We start from the raw sequence: 19190 nt of genomic DNA, 5'->3' as shown, positions 1-19190 counted from the left end.
TCTTGAGTTGCCCTGTGGAGGCCTGGGATGCAGGAGGCCATGCTGGGGGCAAGAGGGATGGGCATGCAGCTGCGTGGGGAGACGTTTCCCGGCTTGGGGGGAAGGGTACGCTTGGAAGGAAACCACTAGGTTCGTGGTTAGTGGTTCATGCCGTTGACCCTTCCAATTTGATAAATGTCAGACCTGTTTTTGAAAATTCATGATGCTGGGAAGAATCGATGCCCTCACAATACATGAGCGGGTGCCGAACAGGGTGGGCAGGAGAGTGGGCTTTGACGCACGTGGCAGGGAGAAGAGCAGCGCTCACCCTCACCACAGCCCCGCCTGCGCCCGGGACCCCGGAGGAATGTGCCCGATCAGAGCTGACAGGAGCGTAAGCCAGGGGCCCTTGGTCGTCACTGTGACGGTGACATGGTCACAAACCACGGAGGCGGGGCTCTGGGCTTGCTCCCCCCAACTTGTGCTTCTTTTTACTCAATAGGGTAAAAGTCTCCGCTCTCTTAGACTGCTTTAGGACTTCAGCAGTTGTCTGTTTCTTTTTGTTTTTCAGATCTTAAATCCAAATTTCATCCAAGAAGGTGAGTTTAAAAAGTGGTAGAATTGAGAACATGGGGGTTGACTCAATAATTCACGCAAACCCAGCACAGAAATGGAGCCTTTAGACAGTGTGAGGCCGCGCTGTGCTTGGACAGGGCAGCGTGTTTATGAGGAGCTGTTGGGGTGGGAAGACCACAGGTGCAGTGTGGGTAATGGGATTCAAGTTTGGAAAGACCAAGTGTGTGGCTATGAAACCTGAGCGCATCTACACCAGATGTTCACAGTACTTACCCCCGCATCACGACATCACGAAGCTTTTTCTCCTGTTTGCTTACCTGTATTTCCTAATTTCCCCACAATGGACACTTGCTGCCTTTAAAATACCTTTTCGTGGGGCACGGGTGACTCGACACAGTGTTCAGCCGAAGGTTATTTGAGTGGTTCTGCAACATGGGTGGGAAATGAGAGTCATGTGTTGTCAAGTGGCTGTCTTACTCCCAGTTCTGAATGATGTGACTTTATGTCAATTTGACTACAGTGGCCCCAGAATTCCTTGTGCCCTTAGTGGATGTGACCTGCTTGCTTGGGGACACGGTGACACTGCAGTGCAAAGTCTGCGGGCGGCCGAAGCCCACCATCACCTGGAAGGGGCCCGACCAGAACATCCTGGACACTGACAGCAGCTCGGCCACATACAGCGTCTCCTCCTGGTAAGCGGCCCGCCCCCCTCAGCACCACAGCGAGCTCGTGCGTTGCCCAGAGGCCAAGTCTGGGGTGCAGCTACCCTTCCCGGGACTTCGTTTCTCCCAGAGCAGGCTGCCCTGGCGGCTATTCTAGTGCACGCACTTGGCCTTGATGGGGAGGGAGGCTGAGTCAGACACGCGGGTGGCTCCCGGCGGTGGACTCTCACAACGGTGTGCTCCCGCGGCAGTGGGCGCGGGGCTGTGAGCTTCAGGCCCAGCCTCAGCCTGAGGAACACCTGGGTCACAACCAGCACATATTCACCTACTGCTCAGCACTGGGCAGACAGACCTAGGATCAAAATGAACAGTTCAGCCCGGCCAGTGTGGTTCCGTGGTTAAGCGTCGATCCATGAACCAAGAGGTCACTGGTTTGATTCCCGATCAGGGCACATGCCCAGGTTGTGGGCTCTATCCCCAGGAGGGGGCGGGCTGGAGGCAGCTGAGCAATGATGTTTTTCTCTCATCCACGTCTCTATCTCTCTATCCCTCTCCCTTCCTCTCTCTCTGAAAAATCAGTAAGAACCTATTTTTAAAAATATTTATTTTTTTAAAAAAAAGGACAGTTCAAAAGACTGCGTTCTGGGCCCACATTAAACAAAGAAAGAAAAACATGAACCTTGAATCTCAGGTCAAGGCTGAACCACACTGTCGAAGAGCCTTGGCAGTCGCTGACTGACATTCACCCTATTCAATCCTCTTTCCCTGCGGATTCCCAGGAGCCTCTGTGCCAGGAGAAGTGAGGAGGGCTGCAGACCCGTAGGAAGGTGGTCCTCACCTCTAGACACCCCAGTGTTCTCTGTGCCCCTCAGGATCCTGGGAAACAGCAACGTATTGAATTCTTCCATTAACTTTTGAACCATTTTCTTACAAGAAAAAAAAAAATGACCCACTCCAAAATGTGCAACAGAAAACAGAAAATCCAGCCCCCGCATGCTTCTATGCAAAAAGGGTGTTTAACAAAACCTGGTCGACTGCCTCCCCAACTTCCTGTTCATATTTATTGCTACTAATTATGAGCTTCCTTGTGGACTACTGCTCACAGTGGGCAAGCAGAAACGAGCCCTCCGTGTGTAAGAAACATTTGTGGAAGAAACTCCTAGGACTGAGGGGATACTTTCATCTGCTAACTTCATGTGTGTGTGTGTGAAATGTGTTCCCAGCGGAGCCTCCCCGCCAGGTCCGACATCTCAGGGGTCAGGGTGAGCGAGTGTGATGAGAACCATGGTCACGTATGTCAGAGCCAGGCAGAGTGGGCTGACGGGGACTTCTGCACCTGACCCTTTCTGCAGTGTCCCCAGGTGCCGGCCTGGCCTCCCGAGTGGGCTACGGGGGAAGTTACCATGTAGTGCAGGAATTGGCTCCCTGTTTAATTCACGTAGTTATTTTCAGGGTCCCACGTGTAGAATTTGAAATGCTGGAACATTTTCATTCTTTAGTCTTTCCACTTTGGGGGGTACCATTCATTATGGATCCGTGAGGCTGAAAATATTTTAGAAGAAAGTTGCTGGTGGTAATAATATGAGTCATACAGCCCTAACTGGTTTGGCTCAGTGGATAGAGAGTCGATCTGCAGACTCAAGGGTCCCAGGTTCAATTCCGGTCAAGGGCATGTACCTTGGTTGCGGGCACATCCCCAGTGGGGGTTTTGATCGATGTTTCTCTCTCATTGATGTTTCTAACTCTCCCTCTCCCTTCCTCTTTGTAAAAATCAATAAAATATATTTTTAAAAATATATATATGAGTCATACGGTGGACCAGGGCTTGTATAAGACTTGATAGATTTCAAACCATGTCCTAATTCTTATCTCGTTTTACTCTTTTTTCTATCCCTACCCCTCACATACAACAAACCTGAGAGAGAGGTATGGCGAGAATTTTTTTCCCTGAAAGGAACTGAGAATGTAGGGAGGTGAGGCGATCACCGAGGGCGTGTAGCGGAACTGGACCCGACGGTGGGCCTGAGTCCGCTCAGCACACCAGGTGCCAACCCTTGGCCGTCAGTTGTCTCCTGATTGGCGTTTGAAGGCATCCTTTTGGTCTCCCTAGTGAGTCCGGAGAGATCACCCTGAAGATCTGCAACGTGATGCCTCAGGACAGCGGGATTTACACGTGCATAGCAACCAACGACCACGGCACCGCCTCCACGTCCGCCACGGTGAAGGTGCAAGGTGCGGACTCCTTCTTATTAAACGCCTTTTATACTTTAAAAATGGGTTTATGGTCGTAAGATGCGCATAACAACATTTACCATCGTGACCAGCGTTCCGTGTCCAGTTCCGTAGCGGGAAGTCCATTCCCACGGTTGCGCAGCCAAACTCCAGAACTCGTTTTATCTTGCCAAATGGAAGCTGTACCCGTTAAATAACGCCCCATCCTCCTCGCCCCAGCCCGCGGCAGCGCTATTCCACTCTTCACCTCTGAATTTGTGTGGGTCAAGCATTTTCCAGGGGCATTACGATGGCTCCCTGAAAACTGGGGTGGGGTCGGGGAGGGGGGTCCATTGTGAAAATTCCAAAGTAAACTTCCAGCAAACAGGAAGAGAACGAGTTTTTGCTGTCCGTGGCCTGCCCGACACCTCCCGCCCAAGCTTTATCTCCCCGTGCAGTATTTAGCCCAGGGGAGAATTTCTGACAGCAAGGCGCACCTCCCGGGCTGCCCTCGGACCCGGGGAAAGGTGGAGACCATCCCAGGAAAAATGTGAGGTGCCAGTTAAGTAACGTTTCCTAGGCGGCATTCAACCCTGGTGTACAAGACCCGGTTCTGCAGAAATAGCCCTGGACCCCGTCTCTGTCCCGCAGGCGTTCCCGCGGCCCCCAACCGCCCCATCGCCCAGGAGCGGAGCTGCACCTCCGTGATCCTGCGCTGGCTGCCCCCGGCCAGCACGGGCAACTGCACCATCTCCGGCTACACCGTGGAGTACAGAGAGGAAGGTGGGCCACCTGTTTGTCTTCTCCTCCTTGTAACGAGGGCCTTCGGAGCCGTACACCACTGGTCTCCGTGCCCTCCATCCGCGGCTCCTTCTTGTGTCCCCCAACTCGGCACCATGGCCTCAGCGCCAGACTGCAGCGCCTTCTCGCATCTCAAACACCCAGTCGTGGTTTTCCACAACATGGTGACTCACGGCGGGTTTCTGAGCGCCTTCACGTGCACTTCCCCGCTTAGCGCGCCCAGGGGCCCAGTCAAGCCCGCCCATTCCACCCACCGGGAGGCGAAGGCCTAAGGCGAGTGAGGGAGCAGGAGGCTGGAGTGAGAGCCCGGTCTCCAGATTGCTGATCTGTGACCTTTCTCCCAGAGCCACAAGGAGGGGAGCAGAAGCTGAGCTTTACCACCCGCTCCCCTGACAAAATGTAGAGATCACTACACAGCAGGGGTGGGGAACCTTGTTTCTGCCTAGAGCCATTTGATATTTACAGTGTCATTCTCGGGCCATACAAAATTATCAACTGAAACATTAGCCTGCTATATGAGGTCAAACGTTTAACTAACTCACCCCTAATGCCTTGGCAGGGCCAGACCAAATGATTTTATGGGCCTTACCCGGCCCGTGGGCCCGATGTTCCCCACCCCTGATATAGGGTGACCCTAAAAAATGTATACACACCCTTGGATAATTATAAAGTCAGTGTTTATGAAGTACTTTTCAGTTTCAAAACTGAGCTATCGGCTGTTATAGTGTGTATACTTTTTTGGGACACCCTGTATATGTCATTATATATAGTAACTTTTTAACAAATTGTTCCGTTTTTTAATTTGTTGCATTTACATGCTATACATTTCTTCAGCAGTTGTTAACAACTGAGCCTGACACCTACTTACCAAGAAGAATTGGCTGAAATAAGTTGCCAGGGAGCTGATTGTTAACAACACATCTCTGAGTCCCACAATGATATAATTGAAAGTAATGGCCCTGGCTGGTTTGGCTCAGTGGATAGAGCGTCAGCCTGGGGACTGAAGGGTCCCAGGTTCGATTCCAGTCAAGGGCATGTACCTTGGTTGCGGGCACATCCCCAGTGGGGGGTGTGCAGGAGGCAGCTGATGGATGTTTCTCATCAATGTTTCTAACTCTCTATCCCTCTCCTTTCCTCTCTGTAAAAAATCAATAAAAATATATTTTTTTTAAAAAAGAAAGTAATGCTTGCACCCAGAACCAAAATCATGCGTTTTACCCTACTTTCCATCACTCTTATGATTTTAAGTCTTCTCTCTCCTGCTAAACGGGGCCCATGCAGTTTAAAGCTGTTTATTTCTGCATCTTTCTCAGGCTGCTTACTCTTGTGTCTCCCAGCTCTACACAAATCCATGCTGAGCTGACAGGCACGTTTCACAAAGTTCGTCTTTACGCAGCATTAGTCAGTTGTCTTGGGAAAAGCATCTAACCTCTCCGAGTCTCCGTTTCTTCATCTGTAAAGTGAGATGGATGCCCCTGACCTCGGGGATTTTCTGTGGATTTAAGTGAGCAAGGGAAGTGAGAGAATTGGGTGAAGATGCCTCCCACACTCTTCACAAACAAGTGGTGCTCAATCCGTGCTCATTTCTATTTTGTTTCAATTTCCAAACCCTTTCTTCTCGTTGTTGCTCTTTATGTTTTCTGACGCCTCGTGAAGAATCTGCCCCGCGTGCCTCCATAACTTCTGCCTGCCCTATGTGTCTCCTCACTCTCACGTGCACAGCTGACATGAACAGAACCTGCAGGCCAGCTGCCTCCACGCGCCTCCTGATACAGTCAATCACTGGGAAATGGAACCCAGATCCGCCACAGGTGCCCCCGGCTTTCAGAGCCAGACACACTGACCACACGGCCCTGTGAAGGGAATGTGTCCATTTCCCTCTCTTTGTTCGCTGAAGGTCTCTGAAACAATGTCCCTCCGGCTTGTCCTCTTTCTCTCTCCTCGGAAATTGCGCGCTAGGTTCCCAGGCCTGGCAGCAGTCGGTAGCTTCGACCTTGGACACGTACCTCGTCATCGAAGACCTCAGCCCCGGGAGCCCTTATCAGTTTAGAGTCAGTGCCAGTAACCCCTGGGGGATCAGCCTTCCCAGCGAGCCCTCGGAGTTCGTGCGACTTCCAGAATACGGTGAGTCCCAGCCACACCCGGCGCCCCAGAGGGTGGAGGCCAGGCGCCCCGCACACTCACCGGCACTGTCTGTCCGTGGGGGTGGCAGCCGCGGTGCAGCGGTGGCCTGGATTGGCTCAGTGGCTTCAGTCAAGTCACAGTCCAGAGGCCTGGTGAAGAGTGTTTCCATCAAGTGTGATTGCAAGTGTCTGGGAGCAAACGTTCGATCTGCCCCCCATGTTTACCCTGCGGCTCCCTGGGCGCAGGCAGACGTCACGCTTCACGTGGATGCTATCTGCCCCTCTCCTAGGACAGGACACCCTCCTCTCCCCTGGGAACTGGCCAGCGCAGTGTGCCTCACACATGAGGGACACCCCCACTCCCCGATTTAAAACGGGGAGAGAAAAGCAACCTGGTGGGAGGATTTGATCATTTCCCCACCCCCTACCCTCCCAGAACACCTTTTCTCGTGTGGGTACATTTTTATGTGGATGTGCTGAATAATTACCAAGATACACATATGACCAGCTACATGCGTGTTTTACAAACAAGCCTCTTATTTTGGCCACCTGTTCACGATCTCACCAAGCCGCCTTGGTCCCAAGGACGCTGTGAAAGAGGAAGCTTGTTAGCCTAAGGAAATTTTTGAGAAGTGGGGTTTGGGGCAGTGCAGGGGAGTGCGCTGGGTGTGTTGGGGTGGAGAGAGGAGGTCTCTATACTTAAAAGAATAGACAATGAATCCGTGTCTCTCTAGGTTAAGGGGATCCCGGAATCTAAGAGTGGCTCCAGAAACCTCCTGGGGTCTCAGACTACAGCCCTGCCCCCAGCTGAAGCCGGAAATGCTCCCCACTGGCTCAGCACCCTCCCACTGGCCTTGCTCCGGTGGGCCTGAGACCCACTGGGAAACCTTGGCCTGGGTCTCTTCCCTCGGATTTCAGGGTGTAGGCACCATCAGCCTCCGAGGGGCTGTGCTCCGGGACCACCACTGCTCACGTTTTGCTTCTTGCGAGCCTTGGTCCCCAGAGACAACACAGATACACAGTCGTGTCATGCTCACACGTATGTGAATCATTGCCAGGGAATTAACACGTCATATAAGCAAATGCTGCAAAGATTCTGCTCAGGCGTGTGTTTGGGGTTAAGCTAAGTCATTCAATGTACGAGATGAGCTCAGTGATGCCTGAGAACAGCGGGGGGGGGGGGGGGGGGAGGGAGAGCAGGTTTTAGGATGTTTTGAGCACGTTCCTTCCCTTTCGTCCTTTCCTGGCCCCGTGACTCCTCCCGGGCCCTCTCGGCTGTGTCCTCCCCACCGCCCCAGTCCCCACCAGCTTTGCTAGGCCTTCGGCACCATTTCCTCTCTCCCCTTTAATTTTTTCTGCCTAATATTTATTAGTAAAATATCCAGAAGTTCCATTCCTGACTGTCCCCGAGTTTCCCCGGCGGGAGTCTGGACGTCATGTCAGATTCCCCTTGGACGAGGTTTTTAAAAAGAACATGTCAGGGAATCCTGGCATTTCCCCACCAACTTGGGCTCCGTGTTTAGTCCTGAGAGTTGCTTTGGGTGATGCTGGACCTTTTCTGTTAGCCTTTTTGTTATTCTTCGTCACGTCCTCGATCTCATAAATGAATTCTCTCTCTTCCAAAGATGCTGCTGCTGATGGTGCCACCATTTCTTGGAAGGAAAATTTTGATTCAGCTTATACTGAGCTGAATGAAATTGGCAGGTAATGACTCCGCTTTCTGTTCCTTCATTCGTGAGCTCTTAACAACATCCCAGCAGAATAATGACCGGCTTTTGTTGTTTATTTTATTTTTTTTATTAAATGCATTCTCTCTATAGAAAATATTAGGACACTTATGTATATTTTCTCTCTTTTTTTAAAATTTCTTTATTGATTAAGGTGTCACATATTTGTCCTTATCCCCCCATTCCCATCCCACACCCCTCCCCACGCATGCCCCCACCCCCCTGTTGTCCTTAACCGCTGGTTAGGCTCATATGCTTGCACACAAGTCCTTTGGTTGATCTCTCTCCTTTACCCCCACCCTCCCCTACCCTCCCTCTGAGGCCCGACAGTCTGATCCATGCCTCCTTGTCTCTGGGTCTGTTCTTGTTCATTAGTCTATGTTGTTCATCATTTCCCCTAGATGAGTGAGATCATGTGCTACTAGAAATACACTTATAAGAACCGAAAATGAGACAAGCAATGTATATTTTCTCTTGTTCTTTTTCTAACTTCTTAAGTTGGAGGCTTCACTCGTCAGCTCTCAGCCTTTCTTTTTTTCCTAATATAAGAATTTAAGGCTCAACATTTTTTTCAAAGTACAATTTTAGCTACATCTCCTCAGTTGATATATGGCATTTTCATTATCATTCAGTCCTAAGGATTTTTCCTTCACCTGTGATTTTTTTTTCTTTGATCCAGTTCTAATAGAAATGTTTTAAAATTTATAAATGTATGAGATTTTTACAAATTATCTTTTTGTTACTGGTTGTAACTTATTGCATTGTGGTTGAAGAATTGGGTCTGTATGATATGTTTCTTTGATTTTTGTTGAGACTTGCTTTATGAGTAGTATGTGGTCAATTTTTGTTAAAAGTTCCATGTGTTCTTGAGAAGAATTATACTAATTATACTAATTGTTGGGTTCAGGTCTCTATGGATGACCATGTATCAAACCCATTGTTTTGTGGACATTTCTAGTCCAATCACCCTACACACACACACTCACACACACACACACACACACACACACACCTCTTTCTCTCTCTGCACACATATGCATTCTCTCTCTCTCTCTCTCTCTCTCTCTCTCTCTCTCTATATATATATATATATATATATATGTGTGTGTGTGTGTGTGTGTGTGTGTGTGTGTGTGTTAGAAAAGTGTATCTTCAAAAACAAAAAGGATAAAGTATGACTTCTTACACAATAATGAAAACAACAGATCACCTGTCTCACAAAATAGTTGGTGGAAAGGAATGAAAATGGGGTGTTTCCCTTGTGCATGCATTGGTCCCCAGGTGTTCTAAGTGAGAAAATGTGGGTGGTGGATCTTGGAAGGCACCCACCACCCCGGATGTATAAATAAACGAGCACCCACTGACAATGGGCCATCAGCATCACTGCCAACTCTGATTGACGAATCTCAATGAAGCATAAAATGTCCTAAGTGGGGTGATTTGACAGAGGTTGTGGAAACAGCCAAAATGTTTGAAAATCCCATGTTTTAGGCAGTGGTCACAATGTAAACCAGTGCCTTTCATTATAGCACCTTTCACCAAAAAGCAACTTTAGCCCCACATTTCTATCTTCTCTGACAAAAGGCCGATGGAAATTTGTGTGTTGATGATGATGATGGTGATGATGATGCTTATTGGGTATCTACAGTGTTCCAGATACTGCCGGGGTTCTTGATCCAGCATTAACCCTTTGCACTCGCTTGCTTTTTCCTCGATTCCTTTATTCTAATGCTAACCGTATCGAGTCACACTCGACATCCGAGTGCAAAAGATTAAGAAGGGTTCAGCAATCTGGAGAAAGGCTGTGCGTAGATTAAGTAGGAGTCCAGAGATGAAAGGTAATTTTGAAAGGCATTGGGGTCAGAGGAGCTTCAGCTAAAGAAGCTAAAGTTCTCTTTGTCTCAGGACCCTTCCTTTTTGTTAACACAATTTGTCCTAAGGCAAGGTGGAGATAATATACTTCAAAGGGTAGGGTACAGAAGCATTGTCAGAATGGGGAATAGCCTATGACTGTTCAGGTGTTTGGCCAGTAGGAGGCAATAACATGTAGATTAAGATGCCCTGAGCTGTCTGGCAGCAAACAATCATCCCTTTCAGGTTTGGGGGAAATGCCCTCAGCCATTCCAACAGGTGATAACATATGTGACTCAGCCCTTGTTGAGTCCCCAAGTTCCATCAACCTTTTGATGAAACTCGTGCAATTATGACATGCTGGAATTGGCTTCTGGCAAGATACTATGCAGATATTATACAAAAGTTGTACAATCTGATCCTTAGAACACTGGGACAGTGTTTGAGTAAACTTCCAGTAAATGGAAACTCAGTCCCGGGGGCTGGGGGTGGGGGGGCGGGGCGGGGTAGTAAGTAACTTCCTCAAGGTCCCGCACTAGTAACATAGAGCCATGATTCAAACCCCAGGCTCCCTGACTCTAAGCCTGTGCTTGATTGCTAGCTTCTGTTGTTTCGCAACTTTTGTCAAAAATAAGCTGCAGTCATGATTGAAATCTAGTTTGCTCTGTGATATTGAAGTTTGTGAAGCTAGCTATGACCCTAATTATGAGCAGGTCAAACGGGTTCCATCACCTGGCTGCCCAGTTAATTCCTCCCCAGACATAAATTAGCTGCTGATGGCCTTGGGCTAAGGCATGATTTACCTAGAAGAGATGGATGTTTTGATATTTCTCAAAGGGCAGATCAATTTTCTGATCTGTTCAAAATGTTAGAGACACCTCTCAAGGACACCAGAGAGGTGGTACTGGACAGCCCCCTGAGTACGTGGGAGGGGTCTGTCTCCAACCTCCATCCTTGTCTTCTTATATACATGAATTTATACCAGAGACCTTGACTGCGTTGTGAAAAGCCAATTTAGTAAAGCAATTAAAGCAGGCACCTTTATTGAAAAAGCAAAGCAAGCACACCTATACATCTGGCTTATGAAGCACAGAAGGGCTCTCAGCTAATATGAAGAGCAAGTTGGGTGGGAGTCCGAGGTGTTATAGACCGTCCTGTCTATAGGTTTCAAATTCCTCTGCTGACTGTTTTGGTGCAGATTGATTCTCAAGGTCCCTTTTTACTTTGTTGTGGCCTTCTCAGAATTCATGAGAAGGACCTGGCAGCTTTACCTTGCCAAGCCTTGAGACTGCTGGCTTCTCTGCTTAGGGAGTACACCTGCCCCTTTTTTTTCCTTTCTCCTTTCCCCCTCCCTTTCTGCATTCTCTTCTTAGAGAGGTCTTTTAACCATTTGCTCTGTGTCCTTGGCTGGGGGAAGATAAGGGCTTGTTAGTTACAAACTGGCTGCAAATAGCCCACACTGTTTGGCCTTGTTTTAACTTTCCTGTCTCAGTTTTCCTATTCCTCCTGCGCTGGAGTCCTGTAACAAAAGCAATCTGTGGTTTTTCAAAAATCACATCTCCAACAACCTGAAACTTTTCCTCTATCCCTAGGAGAGTCCTCATATTCCCAGAAGATCTTTTAAACATGCTGTATGTTACTAGAATGAAATAAAACATGTAGACACACGAGACACATGAAAGATATATGTGCCAGGGCCATAGACGTGAGCCCACTTTCTCCATCACATCTACACCTAGAATTCTAAGCACACATGACTAGCTTTTTAAAAATCGCTCTTTGGTAACTAAATATTATAAAAATCATGGTGCAAAATTAAGTAGCTTCACTCCTATAGCCTATCCACAGAAGCAAGGAGCACCTGAGCATGGCATATTAACCGGAAATAAGCTATATAGGCCCCAGTGCAGTTGAAGGAAGCCAGAGAGTTATCCCCTGGGAATGCTGACTGGTGCAAGCATGTCAAACTCGTGGCTTAAGGGTTGCAGTACCAGGCTACCCTTTCACTCCCTCCTAAGACTTCACTAAATCTATTGTAAAACGATTTTTAAAGCAGGCACATAAGGACAAGGACGTTAGAAGAAGCGATAACAACAATAAACTATTAGAAGCAGAAAAACAGGTGGAGAGGATGGCAAATGACCTGGGAAACCTGAGAAAACTCAGTCCAAGTCAGTCGTGGGGTCAAGTGGGAGCCCTTGTTACTTACAGCGGAGTTCCCCAGAGGCTAGGGTACCGGCAGCACCCAAAACCTCTGGAAACAGGTGTAAAGAGGACGCTAAGGTTGGAAGGATTGGCTGAACTCTGTGTGAGGAAAAGCTGTGGCTCCAGTCTCCTCCCAGCGTCAGGCTGCTGTGTGATTGTCCTCCTCCACCGACGGGAGGCTAGAGGCTTGTTCTCTGGTGACAGCAGAGCAGGCAGCGTCTGTTCTCAGGGAGGGCAGAGCCCTACTCCAGCCAGGCGGTGAGGAGACTGTGTGCACGCTGGGTGCTGAGGACCTAGCTCTTACCCACACTCAGAGCTTTCAAATAGCTCTTTAGTCCCAGTTCTTACAATGAGCCTAGATGGAGGAAGCTATTGTAGCCTTTCTCTCCCACTGAATCACAACCAGAATCCCTGGGAAAATATACAAAAAAGCAACTATTTGAGAATTCTGGAAAAATACACACACACACACACACACACACACACACACACACACACACAGGCAAATTGGGAAAGTCAACACTTGACAAAAGACAAGGGCAGTGGCTGTCAGTTTTCTATTTGTTTGTTCTTTTCTCCTTTGCCCCACAGGTGAGCCAAATCAGGACACTATGCAGCATGCTCAGCGAGGAAATACTCCCAAGAGAAAACTGCCTTTCTGGCCAAAAGACAGGAAGAGGGGTTCCTTTGAGCTGAGGAGCACAGGGAAATTGCCCTGTCACATCCCACACACACACTTCTTTCTCTCACTGCTTTACCCCAAGGGCACTCATGCAGAGCTCTCTGATGATGCAGGAAGCTAAAACTCAGGGAGTCCCATCTTTTTGGCCAGAGGAACCACACAAAGGGGTCCACAGGAGCCAAAGAATATGAGGGAAATCTCAATGAGGAGAGGGCTAAATGCCTTTATCAGGGACATATAGAAAGGATTAGGGATTATAATGCTCTGGACATTGACAGTTTGCTGCGACCTGCATGGTTAGGTTCAGGATCTGAAATAAGGGGCTAATGCACAAATGAAAACACTAGACAAAAATATGAATTATTAAGGGGTGGGGGCCAAGTGGAGTCTCTTTCTTGAAGAGACACCCTGACTTCTGGCCATTCCACTTTTTATTTACTTGAATACACATTTTCCCTTTAGCAATGCATTCAGGTAGATCAAAGGTAAGGTTTGGTAAACAGCATAAGGATTATCAGGTTAGGAAATTGCCTTGAACCACTGAGCCCACAGCAGGACAATATTATGCTGATTTTCAGCCCTGCTGAATATCAAAGTCTATTGGCCTTCCAACAGGTCTTTTTGCATTAATATGCTAATTGCTGTTTGCTTTAGCCTCCAGCATTTCCCCCTTTTAGTTTTCATAATAAATCTTGAAAGGTGTATGTTGTCTGCAGGGCTCGAGTCCTTTTAAGACTTTTCTTTTCGCATCTGCAGACTAGAATTAAACATATAAGAACAAGAATGAGACAGACAATAGTGATTATACTAAGAGGCAAATGGAGGGAGATCCAGTAAAAGGGATTAAATTATTTCATGTCCTTTTTAAATTGCTGCCAGGCATCTAAGGAACTTGTTTGTAAGTTAGCCTGAGACAATTGTACAATATGCTGCTGTAATTCTAAAATATCAAATGTTGTGTTACCTTTACCCCAAGCACCAAGAAGGTGCTTTTTTATTGATTCCCAAGGGTGTAGGGAAAGGGGGTAACACAAATCTGGAAAAAATTATAATGACACTGTAAGGACATTCATAGCTCTAAGCTATGGATTTTATCACCCATCCATAGAACTGTAGATTTTAGTGCCAATAATTCTATTTCAAATTAGCTGTCAATTCTTTTTTCTATGGACAAGGTCTTAGTTACATTTTCCTTAACTTGTATAAACTGAGAAGTTTGAACAGTTTGTACCATGGATGAAGCAGCAATTCCTACAGAAGTAAGCAACACTACTAGAGCAAAGAGTCCTGCAATTAACATTCCAAAGAAATCTTTTTTGTCGTTTTAAGATTTTTACCAGGTCATGTAACAGTTGGTAGGTTTGATGAGATTTCCAAGGCTTGGTTAGGTCAGTAGGAACCCAAGTGAAAGCAGGTTGTTTTAAAATCATCAGGGAATCTTTTTGGAATGTAGAATTAATACAAAGGGATAGTGTGCAGCCTGTGCATGACACCTCATACAAATGGCTCATTGTATTAAGGCACACCTGGATGGGGCCTGAAAGAAGTACAAAAGGATCAAATACACAAGCAGTGGCAAATATTGTCTTATTGGGAGTTCCCCATAAGGTATGAATAGAGTTATTTAAGCTATAGTTAAAACTATACCATTTTATAGGTGCAAATGCAGCAGCTAATTTCCATTGCATGCTTTGTAGGGGCCAATTATCATGTTGTAATTGAGATCCAACAAATCCTCCTCCATGCCATGAGATGGAGTGATTAGATTCAACATATAGATAGGATGGGGTCCCCTTCCACGTTAGGATGCAATTGTTACTATATGCAGACCCATAGAGGCTCCAATCCACAAAGGAAAAACTGTTACTAAGCTTACTGCTGGTGGGGTGGTCACTGTAACAGTCTTGCCAATCGATTTCTTCCCCTGTGGGATGCCATTCATAAAACTTTTTACATAATGGCTTAGCTGGGGGATGACTTAGTAATGTTACATTTTCTATACCTCTCCCAGGAGCAATTAGTGATAGTAGATGTATTTGGGCTTTTGTTTCCCTCTCCTTTGGTGTCCATGCTAACCAGAAACCCTTCTTTAATTCTACACACAAAGGAGCAGTAGTTGGATTCTGTGTCATACAAAAGGGAAGTTGGGTGGCAACACCTGTGTAATTATATTTCGCCCAGATACTTCCTTGTCCCACCTGTGGTCCCCCTGGATGACCATGGTGCTTGGTATTATTGGTGACTATACTAGACAGGGGATCAGCCCAAGTAAGGGGTCTCACCTGTGGAGAGTCAGGAACATAAGTCCAATATACTTCCCCATTTGCCCCTGGTAGTATTACCTTACAACTGATGGCTGCTAGCATGACAATGGCAGGAAAAACATTCTCAGGTGTTCTTGGGTTTTTGTCTCCTAACAAATTTGCTCAGCTTTCTGGACTGTCTTCTGCACCATCCTCCAGGCCATCTCCGGACTGTTTCTCATCTGTCTCATTCTCCTCCCATTCCTTATCTTCAGCGTGTTGCCTGGGGCTAGTGTTTTTTTGGGCTGGAGTAGTTGTCTGTCTGCAGCCACAGAATCAGGATGAGGCTCCAGGTGCAAGGTCCTCATTAGTCTGGTCAGATCCTCTCTCAGATCCATGTTGAAGTTTAATGTTCCTTGTAGGAATCCACATGGGCTTGGAGGAGTTTTCTGGAAATACACAAGCATATCCTTGACCAAATGTTAACAAGGAGTCGGGACACTTCCATAAACCAACTCAGGATCTTTCCATTTAACCAAACCATTTTCCTTTGGTTTATTCTGACACCAGTGTAATTCCATAGGTGTCTTTCCATCAGCATTACAAGTGAAAAAATTTGAAGTAATTAAGGCTTGGTATAGCCTACCTACAGGAAATTTTGCCAACACCACTATTCCACCTTTTTGTTTTTCAGGTTGGGATTCTAGCTGCTGATGTTTGCATTCTATAATTGCCTGTCCTTGGGAATTGTATGGTATTCCCGTAATGTGCTGAATTTTCCATTTTTTGCAAAATTGCTGGAAATTACAGCTTGTGTATGCGGGTACATTATCAATTTTAATAATTTTTGGAATTCCCATGATGGCAAAGCAACTAGGCAATGATTAATGACCTGTTTTGCCATTTCTCCTGTAGATACAGTGGCCCATAGGATCTTTGAAAAAGTGTCTACAGAGACTTGCAATGCCCCAAGGCATCCTAAAGAAGTATAGGACCATTTGTCAGATATGGTCCCTTATTAATCCTCAAGTGTTAATTCCTGTATTAGGCCCTTGAGGCAGATGTAACATGCAAGTGGGACATTCCTTGATAATCTGAGTGATTCAGAATTGTTTAGACAACGTTTTGGCAGGCTGATGTAAAAGCTGTTTTAATAAAGCGACCAATTGATCAGCATATGCATTTCCTTTTGTTAAAGGACCAGGCAGGGTGGTATGAGCCCTGATATCGGTAATATAAAAGAGATATTGTCTTTGCTGTACAATTTGCTGTACCTGTTTAAATAATATAAATAGACTTTGGTCACTGAGCCATTTTAATCAAGCAGTCTCAATTCTGTTTACCAGGCCAGCAGAATAGGCAGAATCAGAAATAATATTAAGAGGCTCTTGGAAATCCTGCAATGCAACCTTGATAGCTTCTAATTCAATTATTTGCACAGAAGTATGACTTGTCTGGATGACTCAGTCTGAGTCCATTGTATGATAAGCAGCTTTACCATTAGATGAACCATCAGTAGAAACAGTTAATGCTCCAGGAATAGGTTCCTGCCTACTATTTTTTGGTATAATAATAGGGGTGTAATATAAAAATTGTAGTAGTTTGTTTTTTAGTAACTGGCAACTAAGTTCCCCTGAATATCCACTTAGCCCAATTTGCCAATTTAAATCAGTTTGAAATAACATTTCTAACTGCTTTCCAGTGAGGGGAAGATATATGCATTGGGGTTCTTCTCCTCTAAGCTGCCTGTAGCACTTTCTGAGTTGAGATATTAATTGAGCCATGAGTTCTATATATGTAACCACAGTTTTAGAGGATTGATGCCCTAGGTGGACCCACTCAATAATAGTTGGAGAGTTCCTATTTTGGAAAATAACTCCAGTGGGACTTTTTGCAGTAGGATTAATCTGTCCTAATAAAGGTAATGCAAGCTGTACCCATGCTACTTGGGCTGAGGAAATTGCCTGCTCAATTCTTAGTAACTCCTTCCTACCTTCATCTGTTAATGTTTGGGGTGAGGAAAGATTAGAGACACCCCTAAGTATATTGAATAAATTTGTCATTTCTCCCATAGAGATTTTTAGATAAGGTCTTAACCAATTAATGCCCCCTAATAATTTTTGAAAGTCATTTAAGGTCTTAAGGCAATCTTTTCATATTTCTACATTTTGAGGCCTAATACAATGGTTTTCAATTATGGTTCCTAGATATTTGAAGGGTGTTTCTCTCTGTACCTTTTCTGGAGCAATCATTAAGCCCCATTTAGGGAGTTCCTTTTCTAATTGGGAAAACATTGCTAAAGTCTGCTCTTCCCGTGGACTCGCTAAGAGCAAGTCATCCATGTAATGGATAATATAATGTTGGGAATATTTGTCCCTTAAAGGTTGAATAGCTTGAGCTACTACATATTTTTAACACAAGGTGGGGCTATTGGCCATTCCTTGAGATAAAACTTTCCATTGATATCTTTTCATAGGCTCTATATTATTAATAGATGGCACTGAAAAGGCAAATCTTTGTTTATCTTGAGGTGCCAAGGGAATGGTGAAAAAACTATTCTTGAGATCTACTACAATAAGAGACCAATCTAGAGGTATTTGTGAAGACACTGGGAGTCCAGGATATAAAACTCCCATGGTATGCACAGTAGCATCAACTGCTCTTAGATCATATAATAATCACCACTTTCCTGATGCCTTCTTAGGTATTGTCAATATAGGAGTACTCCAACGATTATTGGTAGGCTCTATGTGGCCAGCCTCTACTTGTTCCTTATTAATTCATGAATATGACCTAATTTCTCCTAGGTTAATGGCTACTGATCCACCCATATAGGTCTATCATCTTTCCATTGTATAGGATCAGCATGGGGGCAAAGAGACTGAGCAGTGACCATTCCTAAAAAGTTTGATATCCTAATCCTCGTCTTCCTGGGTTTCCTTTGGCTTGAATGGATTCTTTAATTTCCTGATTATTTTTTCCTAAGTCTTGACCAGATTGATATTCCATCTATATATATATAAAAGGCTAAGCGACCATCACATCCAAAACAACTGAACGGACGACTGAACAGGCTGTGTGGGGGGACCAGGCTGGCTGGGAGGAGGGGGGCGGCAGTGAGGGGTGACCAAATGACTGAGCAGCAGGCTGCATGGGGCAACCAGGCCAGCAAGGGGGATCAGTGAGGGGCGACCAAACGTCTGAGCAGCAGGCTGCGTAGGGCAACCAGGCCAACACGGGGGTTAGTGAGGGGTGACCAAACGACCGAGCAGCAGGCTGTGTGGGGAGACCAGGCCCATGGGGGAGGGGTGCAGTTGAGGGTGACCAGACTGGCAGGGGGAGCAGTGAGGGGCGACCAGGCTGGCAGGGTGGGGCAGTTGGGGGCGACCATGCAGGCAGGGGGTGGGTGCAGTAAGGGGTGACCAGGCTGGTGGGGGGCAGTTAGGGGCAACCAGGCCAGTGGGAGGGGGGATCAGTTGGGGGCAACTACGCCAGTAGGGGGGGCAGTTGGGGTGACCAGGCCAGCAGGGGGTTAGTGAGGGGCAACCAAACGACTGAGCCGCAGGCTGTGTGAGGCAACCAGGCCGGCAGGGGGGTAGGTGAGGGGCAACCAAATGACCGAGCAGCAGGCTGTGTGGGGCAACCAGGCCTGAGGGGGGCGGGGGCAGTTGGGGGTGACCAGGCTGGTGGGGGGCAGTTGGGGGTGACTATGCTGGCAGGGGGGGCAGTTGGGGGTGACCAGGCCAGCAGAGGGGGGCAGTTAGGGGTGATCAGGCAGGCTGGCAGGTGAGCAGTTAGAAGCCAGTGGTCCTGGATTGTGAGAGGGATGTCCCCCGAAGGGTTCCGGATTGGGGAGGGTGCAGGCTGGGCTGAGGGGACCCCCCCCCCGTGCATGAATTTCGTGCACCAGGCCTCTAGTATGAGTTATAACTGCTGTCCCTTGCCAATAATAATACAAGCTTATAAACCTTCTAAAACATTCCGGCCCCATAAGTTGACTGCAATTCCAGAGACTATGTACGGCTGAAACCATCCTGTTTGTCCTTCCTCACCTTGCCACTTTAACACTGCAGCACTACATTGGGTATTATCAGGAACTCCAACCCCCATAATAGAGCCCATATCTTCTA

General features: G+C 46.9%; 1 protein-coding gene across 2 annotated transcripts in view; it reads left to right on the top strand.

Moving 5' to 3' along the window:
* The window catches only part of LOC307096988 (kalirin-like), a gene marked incomplete at its 3' end in the record, with an annotated part of 122212 nt that overhangs the window by 91280 nt on the left and 11742 nt on the right, over positions 1-19190 (top strand). For both annotated transcript variants that reach the window (XM_079766808.1, XM_079766807.1), the window contains exons 19-24: positions 551-578; positions 1076-1247; positions 3328-3449; positions 4080-4211; positions 6189-6353; positions 7978-8056. In XM_079766808.1, coding sequence (XP_079622934.1) covers positions 551-578; positions 1076-1247; positions 3328-3449; positions 4080-4211; positions 6189-6353; positions 7978-8056 — 698 coding nt within the window. The remainder of the gene's footprint in view (positions 1-550; positions 579-1075; positions 1248-3327; positions 3450-4079; positions 4212-6188; positions 6354-7977; positions 8057-19190) is intronic.

Source organism: Cnephaeus nilssonii (assembly GCF_951640355.1).
Source record: "Cnephaeus nilssonii genome assembly, chromosome: 3".
Lineage (NCBI taxonomy): Eukaryota > Metazoa > Chordata > Mammalia > Chiroptera > Vespertilionidae > Cnephaeus > Cnephaeus nilssonii.
Note: the sequence above shows the minus strand (reverse complement) of the source record. Positions and strands in the feature narration are given on the sequence as shown.